This window comes from Bos taurus, chromosome 29 (genome assembly GCF_002263795.3).
Source record: "Bos taurus isolate L1 Dominette 01449 registration number 42190680 breed Hereford chromosome 29, ARS-UCD2.0, whole genome shotgun sequence".
Classification (NCBI taxonomy): domain Eukaryota; kingdom Metazoa; phylum Chordata; class Mammalia; order Artiodactyla; family Bovidae; genus Bos; species Bos taurus.
In genome coordinates this window covers 43,057,972-43,083,199 of record NC_037356.1, presented here as the reverse complement: position 1 = coordinate 43,083,199, position 25,228 = coordinate 43,057,972, and the positions used below count along the sequence as shown (strand labels likewise).

At 61.3% G+C, this 25,228-nt stretch overlaps 1 protein-coding gene across 11 annotated transcripts; it reads left to right on the top strand.

Moving 5' to 3' along the window:
• The first annotated feature begins 88 nt into the window (after window positions 1-88).
• CDC42BPG (CDC42 binding protein kinase gamma) lies at window positions 89-24,419 on the top strand. 11 transcript variants are annotated; one of them, XM_005227093.5, is made up of 37 exons: window positions 89-6,304; window positions 8,827-8,918; window positions 9,007-9,090; window positions 9,431-9,526; window positions 9,935-10,083; window positions 10,548-10,641; window positions 10,855-11,055; window positions 11,180-11,425; window positions 11,765-11,844; window positions 12,666-12,763; window positions 12,851-12,931; window positions 13,230-13,321; window positions 13,422-13,601; window positions 14,021-14,113; window positions 14,252-14,376; window positions 14,454-14,526; window positions 14,731-14,837; window positions 14,924-15,038; window positions 15,253-15,401; window positions 15,482-15,570; window positions 15,845-15,897; window positions 15,985-16,065; window positions 16,168-16,227; window positions 16,520-16,625; window positions 16,898-17,031; window positions 17,125-17,264; window positions 17,365-17,446; window positions 18,033-18,249; window positions 19,132-19,194; window positions 19,315-19,914; window positions 20,936-21,033; window positions 21,261-21,345; window positions 21,451-21,571; window positions 21,697-21,817; window positions 21,944-22,067; window positions 22,189-22,274; window positions 23,210-24,419. In XM_005227093.5, exons 1-37 carry the CDS (start codon window positions 6,145-6,147, stop codon window positions 23,264-23,266), a joined length of 4,632 nt encoding a protein of 1,543 aa, XP_005227150.2. In that variant the 5' UTR covers window positions 89-6,144; the 3' UTR covers window positions 23,267-24,419.
• The last annotated feature ends 809 nt before the right edge of the window (window positions 24,420-25,228 follow it).

Here is a 25,228-nt window from a genome sequence, read left to right as displayed (position 1 = left end):
TGGCTTCTGGCTCTGAGATGTCTCTTCCCAGGGCCTGCCCCCCACAGTGCCTGCCGGGGCGCTGGCAGCCAGGGGGTGGGGGCCAAGATACCAGCAGAGACAGACTGGCAAGCCCAGCAGGGTCAGGTCTGCGAATGGGGCCAAAAATCCCCTTTCCTTGTGCTCGGTGGGGGCTGAGCAGGAATCGTTTATTTGCGGGAAGGATGGGGTGAAGAGGTTGGGAGAGCCTCTGATGACTGGGGACTAGGCTTCCCCCACCCCCAGGGGTTGGGGGAGCAGGTGCCCCCCACCCATGATCGTCACCACATCACCTCCAACCTGGGCTCCACCCTAGCCGTGGACAGACGGGGGCGCCCACGGGCACCTGGAGGGGGCAAGCAGACACGGAACACTGGGCTCTGTGCTGGCCCCAGGGTGGTTTAGAGACAGGGAAGGCAGTACTTTGAAGGCAGACCAAGCAGATAACACCAACAACAAAACAGGGTGGAGCCAGCCGGCGTCACAGGTGGGGGACTGTTTGTGCCCGCAGAGGGGAGGGTGACAAATGGGAGCCGACGCCGAGGAAGTGCAGATGTGAGGTGCAATTGGGGTGGAATCCGCTCCAGGCACATTTGTGGCAAGAGGCAGGATGTGAGCAGGTGCCTGTGGGTTTTGAGGGCCAGGCTGAGTGCTCCACTCAGAGGGTTGACCCTGAACCTCCTGACCTGGAAGGTTAACATTCTCTGCATTTGACAGCCAAGAACCTGAGACTCAGGAGAGGTTGAAGAGCAAGTGTGGCGGGTCTGCCCAGCTCCAAGAGCACGCACACCACCGAGTTTCCAATAGAAAATGCTCTTTAAGAGAAAAAACAAAGCTGACAGGTCACTGCATCCCCCAAAGCCCGCAGCAGTAGACGCAGGCTTGAGAAACCCACCTTGAAGATTAAATGTTGTCACTCAGGCCTGGGATCCTGAAAGCTTGGGGCAGCCCCTTGGTTTCTAGTCATTTGAGAGGTGGAGATGCTCATCCAAGCTGTCAGAGCACAAAAATCAGGACAGGTTCTCTTGCTCCTTGAGTGTGAGAAGTGCTGTCCGGCCTGCTCCGCCCCTTCACCTCCAGCCACCTGGGGGCTTCCACCCCTGCATGTCCCAGCATGGGAATGCCGATCTGAGGCTTGACCAGGGGCTAAGGGCAGCCCCGGAATTCATGCCTTGGTCTGGGTTTTACAGGTTGTGGGGGAGTCCTCTCCCGGCTATGATGGGGTTCAGGAAGGCCAATGGGTGTGGACTGAGGTGCGGCCACCCTCCAGGGGAGGGCTGGCCCCCACCCCTTGCCTCCTCCCCAGCTCCCTACCTGGCCAGGGTCCTGGGTAAAAGGCTACCTCTTCAGAGGCTGGACTGGGGTCAGGTTAGGGTTCCAGCTGCCTCCTAGCACTCCTGGAGTCAGAAACTTTTGGGGCAGACTGCCCACATGATACCTCAGATCCCAGGGCGCCGGAGAGGAAGGGAGTCCACCCACTCCTCCTCGGGGCCCCACAGCAGCGCTGTCTTATACCTGGAGGTTCCATGTGAGAGCAATAAACTGTTTTTCTGCTCTTTAATAAAAAGATGAACCATGAATCCCACCCAGTGCCAGCCTCTTACCTCACAGGGACTGGTCTGAGGATGTGCCCAAGGCCACCCTTGAGACTGTGAGATTAGGCAGCCCACCCATCCATCCAGCACTTTAGGGCAGACAGAAAGTAAAGTCGCTCAGTCGTGATTCTGCAACTCCATGGACTATAGCCTACCAGGCTCCTCCGTCCATGGGATTTTCCAGGCAATAGTACTGGAGTGGGTTGCCATTTCCTTCTCCAGGGGATCTTCCTGACCCAGGGATTGAACCAGGGTCTCCTGCATTGCAGACACTTTACCCTCTGAGCCATCAGGGAAGCCTTTGAACAGGCAGGAGTTCAGATCCCAGCTCTGCCACTTGCTGGGGCTCATCTGTCCTCTCCCAAGTCTGTTTCTTCAGGCGCTGAAGGCAGACAGTGACCCTTGCTTCCCAGAGGCAGGGCCCACGGATACCTAACTTGAGTGGCCGCCTTTCCTGAGCACCTTGGGGAGGCTGATGAGGGTGGGAGTGAGGGTGCAAGGAGCCCAACACCCCACCCAATTCCCAGAACAAAGCAGGCAGGACCCACCCTTCCCTGAAGCAGCTCCCAGACTCGGTGGCGTCCAAGGGCCAGAGGGGGTGGTGGCCGAGGGGGCTTGGGCCTGGCTTCCTGTGCGCCCAGAAGGATTGATAATTAGAAAACCACATGGGGCTGCAGCCGCTGTGGCTGAGGGGCGTGGGAGCCCCTGTGGCGTGTAGGAGCAGCACAGAGAAGGTTTTTGGAAGAAAAGCCAGGATGATGAAATCACCATATGTCCACCCATTTGGAGTGTGGACGTTTCAAAGGATACACCCCTGTTGTGCTGGGGTGGGTGGGGGAGTGGGCCTGTGAGGCTGCCAAGGACTTGCTTGTGGACTGGGGACCCTCAACCCCACTGTCTGCATCAGCCCCTCCCTCCAAGGCACCCTAGCAAACACACTTTTTTTTCCAAGGGGGGCATGGCGGGGGAGGTGCGGTGGTGCGTGGAGGCTTGTGGGATCTTAGTTCCGCGACCAGGGATTAAACTTGTGCCATCGTCAGTGAAAGCCCGGAGTCCTAACCACTGGACCACCAGGAATACACACATTTAAGTAAAACTCAGAGTTCTGAGCAGCTGTGAAACTACATGAGCTCCCAGCCCTCCAAACAGGTTTGTCCTAGAGAGACAAGCCCCAGCCACCACTGGAGGGCGCTCCCAGTACCACTGGCCGCCCATACCTGAGCTGGAGCCGTTCTCTGCAGTGCACAGAGACTGAGACTCGAGAGAGACGGAAATCACTCAACAGTAGGCAGAGCTACAGGATCCCAAGGCTGCCCCTCCTTGTTCTCTGGCTCCTGGGCCAGGAGAGGGCGCTGCACTTCCGGTGCGGCCAAGGGCAGGGGTAGCTTGCCATTCTAGTTACCTGCGGGGCATCTGCTGAGAGGCGCTTCTGGGAGTAGGGCTGGGAGAGGCTTATCTCAGTCACCAAGCTGGACCTTGGCCTTGGGGAAAAGGGTGCCACAGATCAGGGTCGGGAGGCCTAAAAAGTGGGTGCGGATGTGAGCCAGAAGCCTGCCTTGTGTCTGGGCCCCTCCCAGACCCAGAGGGCTATGCTCTGTGGGGATCAGAAAACCGGGGTTCCCTGCCACTCGTTTGCACTGGGCTTTGCCTTCGTCCTCTTGGGGCCCTCCCTTATCCGAACCGTCCCTTCTGCCAGGCGAGGGTCATTAAACTGACAGTTTCCTTTTCTAACCATTTAAGACCCTTCTCAGAAGCCTACACGCATCAAGTCCAGTGCAGGCTGGCCTTTCCTGTCCCCTGTCCCCAGAGTCTGAGTGCCACACACTGCCCTTCTGCTGCCAGACACTGGCTTAGGCCTGGTACCTGGGTAAGGAGCACCAGCCGCCACTCACCTCCCCAGCCTCAAGATAGCAAACTGTTAATGAGGGAGGGCATTACTAACTCCCTCCTCTGGCAGGGCCCTAGTGAAGATAACAGATCTTCATTCACTTTGAAATGCTAAGAAGCACCATAGGAATGCAAGGTCTGCTGCCCCCGGGGCTGAATGAGAGCTAATGCCAGCACTCCGATGCCAAGGGCACTCAGAGGGGAGAGAGGTTATGTGGGGAACAGGTGGCCCTACAGGAGGCAGTGACCAGAGTGTCGGAGATGGCAGAGGACTCCTGCTCAGACTCCCACCTCTATGGAGCACCCACCTGCTGGGCCAGCGTCCTTGCCACACACACGGTCAGAGAACAGATCTGCTGGGCAAAGTAGGTCCATGTGCCAGAGCTGTTTCTGACAGCAAGGGAGGACTGGCTGCTTGTCGAGGCCAGAAGAGGGGTTCAGACACGGAATGGGTCCTGAGGGGCATTCTGGCCTTAAAACTGCAAAGGAATGGACAGAGTCAGACCTGACCCCCTTTCATGGACAAGGAAACTGAAGCTTGAAACAAGGATGTGACAAAAAAGCAAATACAGGGCCAAATAGAACCATGTACCTGATGGGCAGGGAGTCCCCAGTGCCAGTCCCCATGAAGACCCCAGCAGAACTCAGTTTTTGCTGTCTGGGGCTCAGTTTTTCCCTCTGCTGTACTGTGGGGATGGAGTCTGAAGTGCTGGGGGATGGACTTGTTTGAGAACTTGGCTTTCAGAGAGGCTAAAGGTCACAGAGGGAGTGAGCTAGACCCAGAGGCCTCACCTCAGGCTTGTCCTTAAGTGCTGACCCTGAGGGCCATAGTCGGGGTGCGGAGATCAAGGTGTCCAAAAGGGGTCAGAGGAGGAATGGCCCTTCTTCCACCCAGGACCCTCACCCTGTGTGTTCAGTTCAGTCACTCAGTCGTGCCCACCTCTTTGCGACCCCATGGACTGCAGCACGCCAGGCTTCCCTGTCCATCACCAACTCCCAGATCTTACTCAAACTCATGTCCATCGAGTTGGTGATGCCATCATCCCCTTCTCCTCCCACCTTCAATCTTTCCCAGCATCATGTCTTACTCCCCAGGAAATGGAACGTGGTCCTGTCCTGAGCACGGGGCCCTCCTCTGGTCTCTGGCTCCCCCCTGTGGCTACAGAGGGTGAAAACCCTTCCTGGGAGCCCTTCCCAGGCCCTGGCCTTTAAGGAAGCCTAGCCCGCTTTAGGTAAGAGCCGGGAGTGCTCAACACGGCCTCCGATCCTTGTCTCCTGCCCCGTCCCAGGAGACACAGAGGCAATGACAGCATCCCCAGATTTGGGTTTGAATCCTGGCTTCCCTTCCCCCACCTGACTGACTTGGGAGAGACAGAGCATTGCACAGACCTTGGCCCTGCCCCAGGGCAGGTCTCTGAGCAGAGCAAATGGGAGACTGCGAAGGAACCCCCTCTGTGTGCTACCGGGGATGTTCAGTCCAGCTCCACAGACCTTCACAGAGCGGCTCCCCGCTCAACACGGAGAAACCGAGGAGGCAGGCAAATCTCCAAAGAGATCTTTTAAAGGAAGAATTTGTTGTCTGAAGCCACTAAAATGCCCCACCCCTTGATCCCTCCTCTTGGACAGCCCCATGTCCCCATGGCGTCTAGCCCAGCCCAGCTGGAGGCAGCTGGGCAGAAGTCAGAAACATCCCCGGACAGTCCGACCCTCCCCTCTCCCACCTCCTCCGGCCCAGCCTCGACCTCTCCTTGGCCCTCGTCCTCACGTTCCAGGCGGGCCGCCCAAGCTTAAAAAGCTATGGTAACATTACCAGGCCAACTCCACTCCAGGATCTAGCTTTGGGGCTTCCTCACCCCTCAGTCCCTCAATTCACTTTCGTCTTTCCCAAGCCTGTGCGTCATCTGCCAAATGGGTGGAAGCATCCTTGCCTCACCTACCCGTCTCCCAGGTCGGCCGTTACGATACAAACAAAATGAAATCAGAAACTAGCCAGGGGGTGGGGGGGTATGCCAAGAGGCCGGTATCCCAGGGAGGGAGCGGACTACAACTCCCATCCGGCTTCGGGGCCGCAGGCGTCCCCAGCCCCTCTCCCCTCGCTGAGAGGGCAGGCTCTCCGGAGAGGCTGCCCCTGCCCCAGGGGGCGAGGGGAGCTGCAGTGCCCTGGGCATCCCCCACCTAGTAGGACAGGCGCCGGCGAGGGCCCTGGGGAGGCTGGGGCTGGGGCCGCGAGAGGACCGGGTTCCCGTCCGGGATGTGATGGGACCCCCCACCCCTCCCCTACCCCTCCCCTACCCCTCTCCTTGCTCCGCCCCGCCCAGGAGTTACTCTTCGGGGCCCGCCCCCCCACTTCCTGGCCGGGAGCTGGCCCCGCCCCCGCGCGCCTCCGCCCTCCCACCTTCACCTCCAGTCCCGTCTCCCATTGGCCCGGGCACACCTGCCCGTCCGTCGGGGGGCGGGGCGGAGGGTGGGGAGCGGCGTCCAGGTGAGGGCGCGCGGGCGGCAGCGGAGGACGGTGACAGCGGGGAGGGCGGGAGGGTGGGGGGAGGACTCGCGGACCGACCCGCGGACTGATCGACGGACGGACCGACGGGCGGGCATGCAAGCGGCCCGACTCTAGCCCGGGCTCGGGGCTCCGGCCGCAGCCATGGAGCGGCGGCTGCGCGCGCTGGAGCGGCTGGCGCGGGGCGAGGCCGGCGGCGGCCCGGGGCTCGACGGCCTCCTGGATCTGCTGCTGGGGCTGCACCACGAGCTCAGCAGCGCCCCCCTGCGGCGGGAGCGCAATGTGGCGCAGTTCCTGAGCTGGGGTGAGTGGCCCGGGCGGGACCATGGGGGGCGGGGGTGGGTGGGAGGTGCACAGAGGGACACCCCGAAGGGAGCCTCTGCCTCCGTGCTCCCTGCTCGCAGACCCTCCTGTGAGGAGCCGCACTCTCTCAGGCGCCCCCACCCCATCCTAGATGACCTGCATTGGCCCTGATACGTGCCACCGGACCCCCACCCCGGCCCTTTCCTTCACCTGCGTACTTCACCGCCATTCAGATTCACCCACACACTCGTTCCCACTCCCAGAACCTAGCACGTGGGCCCCACACACATCACACACAGACACACAGAAACTTGGTGCCAGGTGGAGACTCCAGACACATGTACACAACACACGCTCACACAGTCACCTCAGGACCCGTGAGAACGCACTCTCACATGGAGACCCTTGTGCACGGGACTCACTGACACGTACGTTTTCTCTGGCTCCCACCTTCCACGGACACACTGAGACACACGTTCAGCTCCGGGAGGGACCCAGGGAGCCCTGCCGACCACCCCACCCACGCTGGCTCTGATACACACTTGTCTACATTCACTCACAGCTCTGTAGCATCCCCCACTCCCACCACACACACACACACACACACACACACACTCTTACACTTACCCACACACAGGACCATCCAAGACTGGGCCCAGGCACCCTTTGTGGGCAAGCGGCTGACCAGGCCTCCTGAGGGCTGTGCCCCAGGCTGGGGAAGGGGGCCAGTCTGGAGGTGGGTCTGCACCCTTCCTGGGGTTGACTCACCTGAGTCACCAGGAGTGGCTGGCCTCAGATGACCCTGAAGCCAGTGCCAGCCCCCAGGGCTGTCTAGTTACACCTGGTGGGGCCATGGGGGAAGGCCACCGGGGCCTGGCTCGAAGGGTGGGGTGAGGTGAGTGTTTGCCCAGTAGGCGACTAGCATTCCTGGTATGCCTGAGCTCTGGGCAGGCCTGGCACGGTTGGGGGCCTGTGAGACGTGCCCCAGGCCTTCCTCTAGGCGGAGGGCGGTCAGAGGGCCCTTGGCTGTGCTGCCCGCCTCTCCCCCCAGGACTCCTGCACCGTGTGTGTGTGTGTGTGTGTGTGTGTGTGTGTGTCTGACCGTGTTGTCATCACCCCCGTGATGCCCACGTGCTCCTCCCTGCCCACCTCTGACACCTTCGCCGTGGACCCCAGCGTGGGGGCTTGTCTGTTGACATCTCCTGAGGTGACTCGCAGGGCGGTGACTCACTCTGCTCCTGCCTCAACTTGTCCCTGCTCCCGCCCAAAGCCCCCATCCCTGCAGCGTGGCGAGGGGACTGGGCAGCCTGTCTTGGGGGCCTGGGTCCTCCTGGCTCTGGGCCCCAGGCTTCGGCTCCCATCTGGTCGATGGGTAGCTGCCCCCACCTCAGGTTCCCCCTTGGAGGCCTGCAGCTGCTCCTCCCCAGCTACACACACAGACCCAGGAAAGAGACAATTTATTTCTGTAATGAGGTTTCCACACCACCCCTGCTGCGGGGGTTCTGCCTGATAAACCTGTGGAGCAGCTCTCTGTCCCGCCCACAGACCTGCCCAGCTGGCAAGGAGTGTACCTGCTGGCAGAGGGAAACTGAGGCAGGGAGCCTAGACCGTAGCGCCCTTGACCCCAGCTGCTCCCCCTCACCTCCCTAAGTCTCCAGGCCCCAATTTCCTCCCCCAGGCACGGGGCTCCTCCAGGCCTGGGAAGGGCCAGGGAGTGGCTGGAGATGTCCTTTCGGGGAGTGTCTGGGGCGGTAAGGAGGAGGTGCTTGGCCAGGTACAGGCCTTGTCCAGAGAGGGAGGCAGGGTTCAGAGTCATAGGGCTTCTCAGGCCTGGAGGAAATCCCGAGTGCTCACGCCCTCAGGTGCCAGCATCAGGTGCCAGAAAAGGTGTCTTGGCCCTGTTGTTGAGTCTTGTGTGAACCCAGGCAGACCTCTCTGTACCTCCGGACCAAGGAGGCCCCTCTCGGGGAGCACAGAGCCTGCCTTCCCAGAGCCCCGCAGAATCGTGCCCTACCTGCCCTCCAGGGCAGCCCCAGGCCTCATTCCACCCAGGTACTTCTGTGCCTACAAGGGACCCACAGCTCCTTGGTGGCATAGAAGCCTCTCCAGGGACAAGGAATGTTGCCAGTCCAGTTTCCCAAGACAGGCTCTGGCCTGGTCCTGCTCAGGGGCCAAGGACTGCAGGCTGGGGGTGGGAATGGTATCCCCATCATTCCAGGGTGACCTGGCCTGTCAGGATCAGCCCCCAGGCAGGGGAGGACTACAAATCCCATCAGCCCCTGGGACAGATGCCACCTGGGAACCGTGGATTCAGGGAGATCCAGGGGCCAGGTGGTCAGCAGAGCCAGCACCGCACCTTCTGTGCTTCCTGATCATGGCTGAATGGGCTGCAGCTCCTGTCAACCCCCTGGCCAGAGGCCATCGCTGGGGAGGTCATCCCTGCCCTGGCCTCGTGGGAGGGCAGGTGAGATGGAGCCGGGGCCCTCCACACAGGCTCTCTGAGCCCCACTCTCTGTCCCTCAGTCAGTCCCTTCGTAGCAAAGGTGAAAGAGCTGCGGCTGCAGAGAGACGACTTTGAGATCTTGAAAGTGATCGGCCGAGGGGCCTTCGGGGAGGTGAGCAGATGGCCCTTGAGTTGGTAGGGGGGAGGAAAAGGTGTTTGCCCCCAGACCGGCGTAACCCTGGTGCTCTCTGTGGCCTCAGGTTGCTGTGGTGAGGCAGAGGGACAGTGGGCAGATTTTTGCCATGAAAATGCTGCACAAGTGGGAGATGCTGAAGCGGGCCGAGGTCAGTGTTGGGTCCGGGGGAACTTGGGGTCCCTGCAGGGGGAGTCTACAGGCCTCTGAGACCTGCAGGGGGAGTGGCCGGGCATGGCTGCCAAACAGGCAGAGGATCCACCCCCAGCAGCATGGGTTCCTCCCATCCCTTCCGCACAAGAAGCCTTTCTTAGTAAAAGGAGGGTTGTTCTATTTTTCTTATGATAACACTGAGGCTCAGGCTAACACAGGCGACCTTGATCCCCATTCCTAGCCTTACTGAATCTTCCTCTATCCCCTGAACTGGCAAGGTGGGGTTCCTGGGCTCTGATCCCAACCCCCCCACCCCCTGTTTCCCCAAACTGTTACAGACGGCCTGTTTCCGGGAGGAGCGGGATGTTCTGGTGAAGGGGGACAGCCGCTGGGTGACCGCTCTGCATTATGCTTTCCAAGATGAGGAGTATCTGGTGAGGATGCCCAGAAAGCTGGGGGAGGGGTGGTGGTGGTGGTTCACTGACTCAGTTGTGTTCGAATCTTTGCAACCCCATGGACTGCAGCACGCCAGGCTTCCCTGTCCTTTACTAGCTCCTGGGGTCTGCTCAGACTCATGTCCATTGAGTCAGTGATGCCATCCCTGGGGGCCAGAAGCTCTGGTCCAAGGAGAGATAGACCCCTCCTCCTGGGTCCAAGAAACTTCCACTCCCCACCAGCTCAGGCCTGGAGCCTCTTGCCTGAGCCTTGGCTGAGAGCTGGCTGCCCCAGAGCTGCTGGGAGACACGGCCCTGCCTTTCCAGAGCCCTGCGGGACCCCTGTGAGGTGTGCGGGAGACAGGTGCCCCCCTATCTGATTCTTGCCCCCAACCCACCACCATCTAGTACCTGGTGATGGATTACTACGCTGGAGGGGACCTCCTCACTCTGCTGAGCCGCTTTGAAGACCGCCTCCCGCCCGAGCTGGCCCAGTTCTACCTGGCTGAGATGGTGCTGGCCATCCACTCGCTGCATCAGTTGGGCTATGTCCACAGGTGGGGCCCCCAAAGCCCCTGCTGTCTTTGCCAGCCTCTCTTGACAGCTCTGAGGACAGCTGAGCATATATGTGCCAAATCCTGTGCTGGGTGCTTCGTATGCAGAGAACCTGTGACTCTTCCCACCCCAAAAGTTGTGTCATGGGAGCTACCATCGTCCCATTTTATAGATGAGCAAGTCAGGGCTTAGCACGGGTAAGCACCTGGCTCGCGGTGACTCGGCCAGTGGGTGACACTGGGGGAGTCTGGCTCCTGTGTCCCCCACGGCCAACTTAACCACCTTCTTCCTTCTTGGGAGCCAGGAGGCCTGACCACCATCCTTCCCCTCTTCACACGCCAGCACATGCAGGAACAAAGTGTGAGCATACACACATTGGTGTGTGCACACGCATGCACTCACACACCCAGGTATGTACCTAAATGCATATCCACACTCACAGATCACTCTAACTGCCCTCCCCCAGGGATGTCAAGCCAGACAATATCCTGCTGGACATGAACGGGCACATCCGCTTGGCCGACTTTGGCTCCTGCCTACGTCTCAACAACAGTGGCATGGTAAGAACGCCACCCAACGTGGGACAGAGGACACCCGGCTGGGAGAGCTCCCAGGGGAGCAGGAGGCACCAGGCCTGGTGTGAGCAGCATTAGACTCCCAGGGGAAGGAAGGGCTAAGCCTAGGACCCAGGTCGGGGCACTGGGCCCATCCAGCCCTGGGGAATGGGGGAGCTGGGCCCAAATGCGAGGCCGTCTCTGTGGTGCCACCCACAGGTGGACTCATCGGTGGCGGTGGGGACACCCGACTACATCTCCCCTGAGATCCTGCAGGCCATGGAGGAGGGCAAGGGCCACTACGGCCCACAGTGCGACTGGTGGTCCCTGGGGGTCTGTGCCTATGAGCTGCTCTTCGGGGAGACGCCCTTCTATGCTGAATCTCTGGTGGAAACCTACGGCAAGATCATGAACCACGAGGTCTGGCTGCCAGGCCCTGGGATTCTGGGCGGGCCGTGGGACTCCTGAGGCTGTGAGGTTGGAGATGCCCTGGGTGGGGGTAGGATTCCAGACACTCACCTGCACCCGTCCCCCGGGACCTCAGGACCACCTGCAGTTCCCCGACGTGCCCGACGTGCCAGCCAGCGCCCAAGACCTGATCCGCCAGCTGCTGTGCCGCCAGGAGGAGCGTCTGGGCCGCAGAGGGCTGGACGACTTCCGGAACCACCCCTTCTTTGAAGGCGTGGACTGGGAGAGGCTGGCGACCAGCACTGCCCCCTACATCCCCGAGCTGCGCGGGCCCATGGACACCTCCAACTTCGATGTGGACGACGACACCCTCAACCATCCAGTGAGTGGAGGGACCCACAGCAGCAGTGGCTGCGGGACCCTCCCCTGCCCCGCAAAGTTCCCCAAAGCAGTTGCTGGGCTGGGGATGGGAGGCCCATGGGAGTTACGGTTCACCTGGGCTGGTTCACCTGCACTGAAGTGGATTGTGCCAAGTGAAGGATCTTTGACCACAAGTGTCATCCTGTCATCCAGACATCCTATAAGAAGACTCCCAGCAGCACCTGTGCAGCCAGAACCTCAAAGACTTGTGGGAGTTGTAGTCTTTTGAGGGCTCCTGGGTCTCGAACCTCCACCTGGAGCTGTACTTCTTACTCTGACTCTCCTACCCCACTTTCTGCAGGGAACCCTGCCGCCACCCTCCCATGGGACCTTCTTAGGCCACCACCTGCCATTCGTGGGCTTCACCTACACCTCAGGCAGGTGAGTAGTCCTCATACACCTGGAGAGCTGCCTGGCCTGGAGAACACTGGGAGCGCAGCCCATCAGGACCCCGGGAAAGTGACTGAATGCCCCACCTGTATCCACATGAGACAGATGCTCGGGAAGTGTGCTCTGAGCCCCCAGTAGGACAACCCTTCATGTCCTCAAGGTCCTGGTGAGGCCATGACCCCTATGGGTTCTGCCCCAGTATTTGTTCCTCATGGGACCCTCCATGGCAGGTTGGGTGTGTAGTGGACTTAGATCCAGAGATCTAGTGCTGCTCCCTGAGCCTCACTTTGTACCTCTGTAAAATGGGTAGATGCTCTCAGCCCAGTTCCACTTGTAAGGCTGGCCTGAGACTGCAGCGAGGCCCTGGGGGAGTGGGAACTGTGAAGTATAAGCAGATGCCTCTGACCCTTATTCATAGAGTGCTCCCTATGTCCTGGGCCCATACCACTGAGTTCTCTTGACAGCTCTTGCAAGAGCCCCTAGCGTCACCTCCCTTTTCCTGTGGGGAAACTGAGACCTTGATACATTAGGTTATTGTTCAAGGTCACACACACAATAAGGGCCAGGGCTGTGGAACCAGGGCCCAGGGGACTCTGGAACCATTGTCCTGGCTGCCACCCATGGTACCTGCCTGGGGCCTCCTAAGGGCAAGGTGTGGTCTCCTCTGTCTCTCTTCCCAGCCCAGAGCCCAGACTTGGGTACAGAGCTGGTGCGCAGTGGGCATTTCTTAGATGAATCAATGTTGGATGCAGAAAGATGGAGGAGGCTGGGGGATGGTTCTCTGCCAACTTGTGTTGCTCTGCTTTCCCCAGTCCTGGCCCTGAGAGCAGCTCTGAGCAGTTGGCTCCCCTGGAGCGGAAGCTCCGCTGTCTGGAGCAGGAGAAGCTGGAGCTGAGCCGGAAGCTCCAAGGTACAGGTGCCATCAGGGCCTGGGCAGGGTGGGTTTGCCCTGCCACAGGACAAGCTCCTCAATGTTACGGGTGTCCCCACACTGCAGAGGCTCTGCAGACCCCCTCGGACCATCGGGAGCTGGAGCAGCTGCGGAAGGAAATGCAGACTCTACAGGACAGGCTGTCAGGTACCCTGCCCCCAGCACCTCGTCTCTTCCCCTCTCCCCTCACCTTGGGGGCTGAGCTGGTTTCCCAGCACACCTGAGTCCAACCTGGGTTCCAGTCCTGTCCCTGGGTCTGTACGTGCTGTGTGATCTTAAGGAAATATCTTAAAATCTCTGAGTCTGTGTGTAGAAAATGGGCTGAGAAGATCCACCCCCTGCCCCCCTGCCCCGAACCAAGCTGGGGTGAGGGTTCCGTGAGACACTGCAGGTAGAGCTCCTGGCTGAGGCTGTACGTGCAGGTCTCAGTGACAATTCCTGGCAGAGACGCTGGGGGACAGCAAGGCAGACGGGTGTCCGGCTGGCAGCCTGGGCCAGGACAGTGACCTGCGGCAGGAGAGAGACCAGCTCCTCCAGGTGGGGTGTGGTGAGATGGGTGAGTGGCCCAGGGCTGGGTGCCAAGGAGGACCATGCCCTAACTTCTGGCTGGCCTTCCCCTCGCCCACCTGGACCCCAGGAGCTGGCCGAGGCTCGGGCGGGGCAGCAGGCACAGGCGCGGGAACTTCGTGAGGCCAAGGGGCGGCAGGAGGAGCTGCTCCGGAAGCTGCAGGAGGCCCAGGAGAGAGAGGCGGCCATGGCCAACCAGACCCAAGCCCTGAACTCCCAGCTGGAGGAAGCCCACGATGCCCAGAGCAGGGTGAATGATGGTGTGGGTGGGGACAGCAACAGCGCCCTGCCCTCATGACGCCTGATGTGGCGGGAGGAAGCCTGGGGAGCTTGGTTTGAGGTGCTGGGAACATCAAATGCCTTGCATGCCCACTGTGGCTGGCCGAGGCCTGAGCAAGGGAGCAGGTAGGGTGGGCAGGGGTCTACCCCTTCTACTCCTGCTGCGGCCAGCAAAGCCCGAGAATCTGGAGCAAAGTCAAGAGTTAGGGTGGACAGGGACTTCCCTGGAGGTCCAGTGCCTATGACCACGCTTCCAATGCAGGGGGCACAGGTTCAATCCCTGGTCAGGGAACTAAGATCCCACATGCTGTGGGGAGCGGCCACAAAAAAAAAAAAAAAAGAGTTGGGGTGGACAGGGTCAGCATTGGCTGACTCTGCACCCCATCCCAGCTGCAAGCTCAGGTGGCCGCCCTGAAGCGAGAGGTGACTCAGCTCCAGAGACAGCGGGAACGAAGCCCAGAGAAGGCGTCTCCCCAGGTCAAGGTGGTGAGGCCTTACCTTCTCCCCAGTGCCATTTCTCTTATCCTGACCCCATTCAGGGTCTGTCAGGGCCAGGCCCCAGGGGTAGACTAGGTCATGGCATCTTGGACCCCTGCCCTGACCCTTCTCCACACCCTCTAGACCTTCCACACCGCCTCTGAGACCAACGGCACAGGGTCACCTGAGGGTGGCAGGCCCCAGGAGACACAGCTGAAGCAGGAGGTGGCCGCACTGCGTCCACAGCTGGAGCAGGCCCACGGCCAGGGGTGAGCTGGGCAGCCGGGGCAGGGGACAGGGCGGGGGCCGAGCCAGGGGGTCACCGAGTCTTCCTTCTCCCCTGCAGGCTGAGCAGCAAGGAGGAGGTTCTGTGCCGGCTGCAGGAGGAGAACCGGCGGCTGAGCCAGGAGCAGGAGCGGGTGAGCGGTGCAGACGGAGGGTCAGAGAGACCCAGAGATGGGGGAACAGGCAGGGAGCCAGCTGAGTGGGTGGGCACAGCTGCCAGGGATGTGGGCCAGATGGGGTGGGTGAGCCAGGCTGGACATGGGCAGGCTCAGGGCTGGGGGCTGATCCCCGCTTCCCACGTGGCTCATCTGTGTCTCTTGAATCTCCTTCCCTCCCAGCTCATGGAAGAGCTAGAGCGGGAACAGCAGAGCAAGCAAAGGCTGGAAGGTGAGCGGCGGGAGACGGAGAGCAACTGGGAGGCCCAGATCGCCGACATCCTCAGCTGGTGGGTGCCTGGGGACTGGGGGTGGGGGCTGGGCCCGGGCAGCGCTGAGGTTGTAGCCTCTGACCCTGAGCCCCCTGCCTGATCAGGGTGAATGATGAGAAGGTGTCAAGAGGCTACCTGCAGGCCCTGGCCACCAAGATGGCCGAGGAGCTGGAGTCCTTGCGGAACGTGGGCACCCAGACTCTCCCTTCCCGGCCGCTGGTGAGCCCCGGGAACCCCCGGAGGGGAGGGGTGCTGGGAGCCGCACTCCGCAGGTAGGGACACTGAGCTCATGGAAGATCAGGGACTTGCCTAAGCTCCCGCCGGCCCTCAGCAGAGGCGGGGCTTTGAGCCTGGCCAGGTGGTGTGGGGTTGGGGTCCCTCAGCGGCAACCCGAACCTGGGGGCGTTGCACGTTGATGCCCCCTGGCCACCAGGACCACCAGTGGAAGGCACGGAGGCTGCAGAAGATGGAGGCGTCAGCCAGGCTGGAGCTGCAGTCAGCGCTGGAGGCCGAGATCCGGGCCAAGCAGGGCCTGCAGGAGCGGCTGACGCAGGCGCAGGAGGCCCAGCTGCGGGCTGAGAGGTGAGGGCAGGGGCCGGCGCGGCGAGGGGCCCAGGACGCAGGCGGAGGCCTGTGGCAAGCACCCACGCGGTTCTCCCCAGCCGTCTGCAGGAGGCCGAGAAGCGGCACCAGGCCTTGCAGCAGGAGCTGGCGACCCTGAGGGAGGAGCTGCGGGCGCGTGGGCCGCCGGGTGAGTAGCCAAGCGCACACCTGTCTGTCCCGGAGCAAGACCTCCTCTCCAGGTCACCAGGGGGATCAGCCTGGCTCTGCTGCCTAACCCGCTGTTAGCTAGTGCTTACTGAGCCCCCGCTGTATGCCACCACCCGCTCCTTCCCCGCCTGCAGTCTTTCCCCCATTTACTGGGGTGGAAACTGAGGCCCCGCCCTGGCCCCTGGTTTGTAAGGAACAGGTGTTAATGGCACAGGGACCCCATGGCCCCCATGACACATGCCCTCTGTTTGCAGACACCAAGCCTTCAAACTCCCTGATTCCCTTCCTGTCCTTCCGGGGCTCAGAGGTAAGAACGGGTGCGGGGCTGGCCAGGGAGGACCCCCGGGAAGGACACAGGCAGCGGCCTGGATTCCGCCCCCGTGCCATTCCCCAGAAGGATTCCGCCAAAGATGCAGGCACCTCCGGAGAGGCGCTGGAGCTGAGGCCGGAGGGCCGCCGCAGCCTGCGGCTGGGGGTGAGCACAGGCAGGAGACCCATGGCGGGGTGGTGGGGGGCCTGGGCCTCGGGGGTGGGGGGGCCGGACCCCACCCTCTCCCTGTGCTCGGTTCCCCTGCAGGCTGTGTTCCCCAGGACGCCTGCTGCCACCACACCCCCTGCAGAAAGTCCCCCTGCAAAGGTCAGTGCCCGGTGGGGCGGGGCAGGGGCACTGAGCCATTCTGCCGGGTTTTCAAGGTCCCGCTTGGGGTTCCCCCCCACCCCCCACCCTGTGCCGGCAGACCGTGATGGGAATGGTGACGGTGGCACTGAGTTTTGAGTACGGCCAGATCCCCTCGGAGCGCTGAGTTCACACTGCCACCTGGCTCATTCGGTGGTCTTGCCTGAATCTCGGGGTGGCCTGGGGGAGGCAGGGGGCTCGGGGGCCTTGGGTGAGGGTCAGACATGGGTAATGGGCCTGTCCCCCTCGCCAGCCCGGCTCACACACTCTGCGTCCCTGGAGCTTCCCATCCCCCACTAAGTGTCTCCGCTGCACCTCGCTGATGCTGGGCCTGGGCCGCCAGGGCCTGGGCTGTGACGGTGAGACCCTCAGCCCCCCAGCTCACCATCCTCCCCTGCGCCAGCCACAGCCCCCGGGTTGGGGGAGGGGAAGCAGCCCCCATCCTGCCACATCAGGCGCCCCCCCACCCCCGTCAACATTTCCCACTGCTCAGTTTTTTCTTCTCTCTCTTTACTGGGAACTGGTGATGGCTCCGGGCCGTGACAGCCTGTGGGGCGCTGGGCTGGGGCTGCCCGGGGTCTCTGCTCCTCAGCGGTCCCCGCCCGCCTCATGGCTCCTCCTTTCCCCACAGTTTGCGGCTACTTCTGTCACCTGACTTGTGCCCCACAGGCCCCCCCCTGCCCTGTGCCCCCTACCCTCCTCCACACGGCCCTGGGAGTGCACCCCGAAACGGGCACGGGCACCGCCTACGAGGGCTTCCTGTCGGTGAGCCGGCGCTGGGGGAGGGGAGAGCGGGCGGGTGGGCGGGCAGGCGGCCGGGGCCCAGTGGGACCTCTGTGCCTGCCTGCCTTCCCCCAGGTGCCACGGCCCTCGGGTGTCCGTCGGGGCTGGCAGCGAGTGTTCGCCGCCCTCAGCGACTCGCGCCTGCTGCTCTTTGATGCCCCAGACCCGAAGCTCAGCCCGGCCAGCGGGGCCCTCCTGCAGGCTCTGGATCTGAGGTGGGTGCCAGGCCATGGTTTGGGGCAGGGGTTGGGGGCAAGTGGGTCGAGGGGGCGGCTGGGGCCAGCAGACCTCTGACCTGCTCCGTGAACCTCCCAGGGACCCCCAGTTCTCAGCCGCCCCTGTCCTGGCCCCTGATGTTATCCATGCCCAATCCAAGGACCTGCCTCGCATCTTTAGGGTGAGTTCAGGGATGGGATGGGCCAGACCTCTGTCTGCCTCTGTGGTGGACCCCCTCCAGCTGCTCTTCTCCATCACTGTGGCTGCCTCCTTCATCCTGCCCGCCCGCCTGCACGTGGATGGCTACAGTAGCCTCCATTCCTGTCTGTGTGGCTACACGTCACCCCACAGTGCAGAGTTTTCCATACGTGAAGCTGGCTGTGCCCAGCCTTGTTTAGGGCCCTGCCGGCTCCCTGCCCGTCCCTGACCTTGAACACTCCTGGTTACTCCACTCGTCCCCCAGGCTCCAGCAGAAACGTCTCTTCCCCTGGGAGTTCGTCTCTCACGCTTAGCCTGGGTGAGCGGGCCCCGCCCTGTGTTCCCGAGAGGCCCTGTCCTGCCCTCTCGGTGGCACTGGTCCCAAGGCTCTGGAGTTGTCCCCGTGCTTGTCTGACCACCCCCCGCCTTGGCTTATCACCTGCTGCCAGCCAGCGCCTGACATTGCACTGGGCAGGCCCACCTGGTGCTCCAGGGCCTCAGCGACGGACAGAGGGAGCTGGCTGCCGGCGCTCTGCCCTCCAGCCTGGGTGCCCCCTCTCTGCCCGTAGGTGACGGCCTCTCAGCTGACTGTGCCGCCTGCCACATGCACCGTGCTGCTGCTGGCGGAGAGTGAGGGCGAGCGGGAGCGCTGGCTGCAGGTGCTGAGCGAGCTGCAACGGCTGCTGCTGGACGCGCGGCCCTGGCCCCGGCCCGTGTACACCCTCAAGGAGGCCTACGACAACGGGCTGCCGCTGCTGCCGCACACGCTCTGCGCCGCCATCGTTGGTGAGCCTCATGCGGAGGGGGCGCCGGCCTGCTGCGGTCACTCAGGCCGCTGTCACTGCCCGGTCCCTGCAGCCCAGGGCTGTGGACCCTCTTGCACACGTGTCCTCCTCGCCACTCCTCTGGGCATGGTTGTGAGGGACCTGGGCTGAGGTGGGGTGCCTAGCTTCTATCCCTCCATTTCTCTGCACCTCCCTTTCTGCATAAGAATCACGAGTGAGTGTAAAGACCCAAGGCTTTAGTAAGAGATAAAGGAGGTTCCCCTCCAGGCTGTTAGCAGCCGCCTGGTGATGGGGGAGCCTCACGCTATCATACACTGTGGGGCTGTTACATTCACCCAGGAGCCTGGTGCACAGCAGGGCCTCCGAACCAGACCGCTGGGGAACAGGAGGGGAGGCTCCCTGGCCTCCCCCGGCAGCTGGGGCTGGGGCTTCTCCCTGCCGTCACTCAGGACAGAGCCACGGGAGACAGGGCTTGCATCCTCCAAGTCCCCTGTGTCAGCTTGGAGCCAGGGGACAAGGGCGTTTATTGAGCAGAGGTGGCTGTGAGCTTAACGCTTACCCTGCGATGCTTCATCTCTTTGCAGCCTCACAGCAGCTCTGTGAGAAAGGTACTATTATCAGCCCCATTTTACCAAGGCTGCGAGAGATGACGTGACTTATCCCCAGATCCCACAGCTCAGGGTGGGAGAGGCCTCTCATCCTGACTCCTGGCCCCTGTGGCCCTTCCCCATTAGAGCCAGTCTGGACTCAGGGACAGAAGGGTCCAGGAACAGTGGGATTGTCCTCTCTGAGTCCTTGGCAGGGGCAGGCAGACCACCCAATCTCCCGCCTCTAGATGGGCCTTCTGACCCCTGACCCCTGATCCCCTCCCTCCCTCCTCCAGACCAGGAACGGCTTGCTCTGGGCACCGAGGAAGGGCTGTTTGTGATCCATCTGCACAGTAACGGTACCCGCCGGCCGGGCCAGGGTGGGCTTGGGTGGAGTCAGCCCCCAGGGACAGAGGAGGCTGGGCCCCGGGCGCCCCTCACCCACCTGCTGGTGACACTCTCCCTCGCCAACCCCGCAGACATCTTCCAGGTGGGCGAGTGCCGGCGGGTGCAGCGGCTGGCCGTGAGCCCTGCTGCGGGCCTTCTGGTCGCGCTGTGTGGCCGAGGCCCCAGCGTGCGCCTCTTTGCCCTGGCAGAGCTGGAGAACGTGGAGGCAGCCAGCACCAAGATCCCCGAGTCTCGAGGCTGCCAGGCCCTGGCGGCCGGGCGCATCCTGCAGGCCCGCACCCCCGTGCTCTGTGTGGCGGTCAAGCGCCAGGTGCTCTGCTACCAGCTGGGCCCAGGTCCAGGGCCCTGGCAGCGCCGCATCCGTGAGCTGCAGGCACCAGCGCCCGTGCAGAGCCTGGGGCTCCTGGGCGATCGGCTGTGCGTGGGTGCGGCTGGCACCTTCGCCCTCTACCCACTGCTTAACGAGGCAGCGCCTTTAGCGCTAGGGGCCGGTCTTGTGCCTGAGGAGCTGCCCCCGTCCCGCGGGGGCCTGGGTGAGGCCCTGGGTGCCGTGGAGCTCAGCCTCAGTGAGTTCCTGCTGCTCTTCACCACCGCCGGGGTCTACGTGGACAGCGCCGGCCGCAAGTCTCGCATGCAAGAGCTGCTGTGGCCAGCAGTGCCCACGGGCTGGGGTGAGGCCTGTGGAGGGCCAGGCTGGGTAGGGCCTGGTATCAGAGGAAGACAGGGTCCTACCCAAATTCCTGAGTTTGGATTGGGAGGCCAGTATGTGCCCTCCTGCCTGACACACCCTTGGTGGCTTGTATGGGATCTTCCTTCATCTTCCTCTTGCACGGGACCTTGTTTTCATTCAAGCTCTTTCCCTGCCTGAACTACTGTCCTCTTTGTAACTGGCCGCCTCTTCAGTTTGCAAGTCCAGCCCCAGGGTCTAGAGCTAGTGGGCCCTCCATAATGAACCCCATGATTGTTGTCAATATCGTTACCGCTTTTACACTCCTCCCCGCACCATCGGTCCTTTGCTCCTTTGTGCTCCCCCACCTGCATTCAGATCTCTGCCCTGACTCTCAGCACGTTCTTATTACAATGACTGGTTTGGTACATGGGGGGTCTGCAGTGCTTCATCGCATCCAGCACGCAGCCCAGGCAAGCACCCCCCAGGGGCTATAATGTTTGGAGGAATGAATGAGTGAACGGCATCAGGGGAGCCTCAAACGTCCACAGGTAGCTGAGGTGTTGGGCTACAGGCTGGAAGAGAGGGACAATGCTCCTTTCACAGCCGCTCTTCTGGGGTGGGGCCTGCGGGTTGGGTGCAGCACAGACACTCGGTGTGTAGGCGTTGGATCCAGACTGCCCGGGGCCAGTTCCCAGCTCCCACTCACCACAAAGTGAGACTTAGCTCTGGGGTTTCCGTCATCTGTAAGTTAGGGACGATAACATTACCTGCCTAGAGTTGTTTGAGAATTAAAGGAGGAAAAATACAAGCAGGCCTGACATGGCTTAGAGTGAGTGCTCCCCGTTCTTTATCTCTGACTTGCCGTGGAGCTTGGGTGGGGCAACCCAGAGAGTCTCCAGGAGGACCTTTGGTGGGGTGTGGAAGTTACAGTGCTGTGACAGGGTGTGCCCTACGATACAGCCCAGAGAGGTGCCTGACCTGCCTGGGGCTGCACCGCACAGTGTCCCACCCTGGCTATGCAGGTTATGCGGCCCCCTACCTGACAGTGTTCAGCGAAAATGCCATCGATGTGTTTGATGTGAGGAGGGCAGAATGGGTCCAGACCGTGCCACTCAAGAAGGTGAGTGCGGGGACTTCCCTGATCACCCAGTAGCTAAGACTCTGCGCTCCCAGTGCAAGAGGCTTGGGTTCAATCCCTAGTCAGGGAACTAGATCCCACATGCTGCAACTAAGATCCAATGCAGTGAAATTAATTAAAATTTAAAAAGTGAGGCCTGCCCAGGCCCCTGGGGCTGGACTGGGGTGCGGTTGGATAACATGGTGTGACCTCTGCGCCTGCTGCCTCAGGTGCGACCCCTGAACCCAGAGGGCTCCCTGTTCCTCTTTGGTACCGAGAAGGTCCGTCTGACCTACCTCAGGAACCCGCTGGCAGGTGAGGGAGTGTGGAGGTGGGAGGAAGGGGTTGTGACCCTGAGCACCAGCTGACTGGGGCCGTGGGGCCTTGGGAGCACCGCCAAGCTCTCTGCTTCTCTGGCAGAGAAGGACGAGTTCGACATCCCCAACCTCACGGACAACAGCCGGCGCCAGCTCTTCCGCACCAAGAGCAAGCGCCGCTTCTTCTTCCGCGTGTCGGAGGAGCAGCTGCAGCAGCAGCGCAGGTGCGCCTGTGCCCTGGGCGGTGGGTGGGCGGGGCCTCCCGGTTTGGGGGCGGGGCGAGTCCAAGCCTCGCCTTCCTGGAGAGGTGTCACCTTTACCCCGCACGTCCCTTCCCCTACCCCCGTAGGGAGATGCTGAGGGACCCTTTCGTGCGCTCCAAGCTCATCTCAACACCCACCAACTTCAACCACCTGGTGCACGTGGGCCCTGCTGACGGGAGACCCAGCGCCAGGGACCTGCCCCCGGTGGTGAGTTATGAGTCCTCCGGAGCCCATCAGCAGCCTCTCCTTACCTGGGTCCCTGGACCTCCGCACGTCCAGGCCACGTGCAGTTCGTGTGACCCGGTCCCAGCCCTTCGCGCTGTCCCCTAACAGGCTGCGGAAGTGAAGGGACGAGGTGCCCGCGGCTCTGGCCCGCAGCGGCCCCACAGCTTCTCCGAGGCCTCGCGGCGCCCAGTCTCCATGGGCAGTGACGGCCTCGCTAAAGATGCAGACCCCAGTAAGGACAGCCTCACCGCCTCCACTACCTCTGCGTCCCTCCCCCATGTTTCCACCCCCTTTGGACGCTTCAAATCTGACCCTGGATTTTCGTCCCCTCGCTCATCCTGCTCCTGGAGCAGTGAAGAGGAAGCCTTGGACATCTCTGTCCAGCGAGTCTGTGTCCTGCCCCCAGGGATCTCTGAGCCCTGCAGTCTCCCTGATACAGGTGAGTCTCCCCCAGCTCAGAGTCAGGCCCTTCTGTCTCGTGCTGGGACCTGAGGCCAGAGAACAAGCTGAGCCTACACCTGCCTTGGATGCTAAGAGATGCTGACTCCCTCTGTCTAACCCCTTAGTGGGTTCCACCTGCCTGGAAGCAGGTCAGCCTAGGCCTGACTGTCTTGGCTCTGACGGTCTCAGCATTGTGGCCCCAGGTGACATGCCCAGCCTCCCTGAGCTTGTCTTACCTGTAAAATGAGGTTATCGTTATGAGACCTTTGTGAGGTGAAGATACCTGAGCACGGTGCCTGGAACAAAAGGAGAGCACCACAGAAGGGGAGTTCTTGGAATTCTAAGCACAGGCCTGGCAGGAGGTCAGGGGAGGGAGCAGTCCACTCTGGCTGGGGACCCGGAAGATCTAAGATTTGGGAAGTCATCCCCTCACCCTCCAGTTCTGTCTCCATCTGCCACCCCCACTGCAGCCACAGCAGGCCACTCAAAGCCCTGGGACCTGCCGTGTTCTCTCACACCTCCAGGCCCTTACCCCTGCCATCCGCCCTGCTCCTCTTGGAATGCCCTTTCCGGTCCTCCACCTGATTAAGACTCAGGCCAGCTCAAGCCTCTTCACCGACATCACCTTCTCCAAAGGCCACCTGGCTGCCTGGTCAGGTGGTCACTGCCTCCCTGGGGCCAGCGCCACCTCTGGCACCCTCCTCCCTCCACCCTGTCCTTGTCGATCCTGCTGTGCTCTAGTTTTCCTATGAGGTCCTTGATTGCGAGGGTCAAGTTTGTCTTCTGCCTGGAGTAAAGGCTATTTGTTGATTGAATGTAGAACGAGCGAATGAATGGATGGGTCCTGGGAAAGCCTCTGAGAGGTGCTGGCCTGGTGAGAGAGGAGTCCTGCCTTCCTCTTTCAACCTTGACTCTGTTTCTTTCCCCCTCCAGGTCTCAGAACGACCCCGGAGCCTCCCCCCAGCCCCTGAATCTGAGAGCTCCCCTTGATGTCCTCTGGCAGGACCCAACTCCCAGTCCCAGGACCCAGAGAGACATGAGGGAGCCGAGAGCTTGAGGAATGCCAAACTCCGGCTGGTCCGGGACATGTGGAAATTGGACTCAGGGAGGGTCTGGGCTGGGCAGCCGTGGCCTGGGTTTCCAGGCCCCTGCGGGCGGGATAGGGGTGGGGGTCTGACTCCCAGCCCTCATCCTGCCCTTCCCTCTGCTCGCAACCCCAACCTGTGCTAGCCACGAGGAATAGGATGGCCCCCTCCTGTTCTGGGGGGCCCCTCTGCCACATCGTCCAGGGGTGATTGTGCCAAAGTTCTCATCTCCAGGGCCAAGCCCCAGGAGGCCTATGAGAGTCCGGATGCAGGACAGAGAAAGGCTGGACCCCTGGGAGCAAGCTGGGGTCTTGGCTGTGGACTAAAGCCCAGCAAGGCCAAGTAGGGGCGTATCCCAGACTCCACTCAGGGGCAGGATAGGAAAGACAGACTCTGATCAAGAGGCCAAGGTAGAGAAGGAGAGAGGATGTCGGTGAAGGTGGTGAGAGAGGCACAAGGGAGGAAAGGAAGTACAGGAGGAGAGGATAGTGATTGGAAGGAGGTGAGAGCCAGCCAGAGGAGAAGGAGAAGGAGAGAAGGGTAAAGGACAAGCAATGGAGAAGAGAGAGGCCAAAGGAGAGGGCTGGAGGGAGTGGGAGCTGGGAGAGCACAGGCCCAGGCCCCTTCTCTCTGCAGGGAGGCAGTGGGGCTGGAAGAGGGAGGGGCCCCAAGAGCCAGCTAGCATCCATTAGTCATCTAATCCGTCCAGGAGGAAGCGAACTCCCAGCCAGGGGTGGGATGGGGGGTATTTATAAGGGCTACTTGGTGAGAGGTGGGCACCCTTTGGGTCTCCAGGCACACTCTGGCCCTTCCCAGAAAGGGGACGGGTCCTTTTTCTCAAAGCTTCAACCACCTGTGTATTAGGGGATCATAGGAGCATTTTATTATTGATCACAGTCATTATTATTTTATTATATTACTATTTTTATTAAACGTCCCCCTATGGTTGAGTAGGGGGCAAAATAAGTATTTATCTTCTCAAATGCCATATGCCCGGGAGGGATCAACCCTGACGCTCTGTGAGGCAGTAAGAACCAATAAAAACAGCTTTGTAAGCTGCTGGCCTCCCCGCCTGGATCTGTCTTCCTGGGGTTCAGAAAACAGAGGGATCGGGGAGGAGGGAGGGGATCAGGGACAGTTAAAGACCAGGTTGTCTTTTTGTGTCTTCACAAATCAGATGATGTTCACACGGGGGGTGGAAATGAGAGTTTAAGAGTGAAGGGACAGGGACTTCCCTGGTGGCCTTGTGGCTAAGACTGTGAACTCCCAATTCAGGGGGCCTGGGTTCCATCCGGGGTCAGGGAACTAGATCCCACATGCTGTAGTTAAAGATCCTGCATCCCTTAACTAAGACCCAGGGCAGCCAAATAGATACATATATATTTTTTTAAGTCATAAGTGAAGGGGCAGTTTACAAAAGTGTGGGCAGCATCAGGGGAACCGACCAAGGAGTGGTGGTGCCCTGAGCCCTGGCAGCAGTGAGGAGCTGTTATCACCTCCAGGTCAGCTGGGCAAGGCAGGTGTTACCAGCGGGAGTTACGGCTCTCAGGGAAGCACTTGGCCGTGGCCAAGCAGGAAGGCAGCCCAGGAAATTAATTCCTTTCCTCATTCTACTCCCTCCCTTCCATCTCCTGCTTCCTCTTGTCCAAACCCAAGCAGCAACCAGAGGCTCCTAGACCTCAGTTTCTGCAGATCTAGAGGGCAGCCTTTAGGGTACAGAACCGGGAGGTAGGGGGCCAGGGGTAGGAAGTGGATCTGGAGGGCACAGCCTGCTGTTCCACCCAGGTGAGGCTGGTGGGGAGGCGGGGATGTCTGGGAGGGGTCTCCTTGTTCTGAGCTGGGGTGTCCATGACTGGGCAGGACCCTG

Coding starts and splice junctions, on each gene's coding strand:
- CDC42BPG (XM_059882929.1), top strand. CDS start 6,145: ATGGAGCGGCGGCTGCGCGCGCTGGAGCGGCTGGCGCGGGGCGAGGCC. Junction 15,571..15,844: donor GCGGGCGCGTGGGCCGCCGG/GTGAGTAGCCAA, acceptor CTCTGTTTGCAG/ACACCAAGCCTTCAAACTCC. Junction 22,275..23,209: donor CTGCAGTCTCCCTGATACAG/GTGAGTCTCCCC, acceptor TTCCCCCTCCAG/GTCTCAGAACGACCCCGGAG.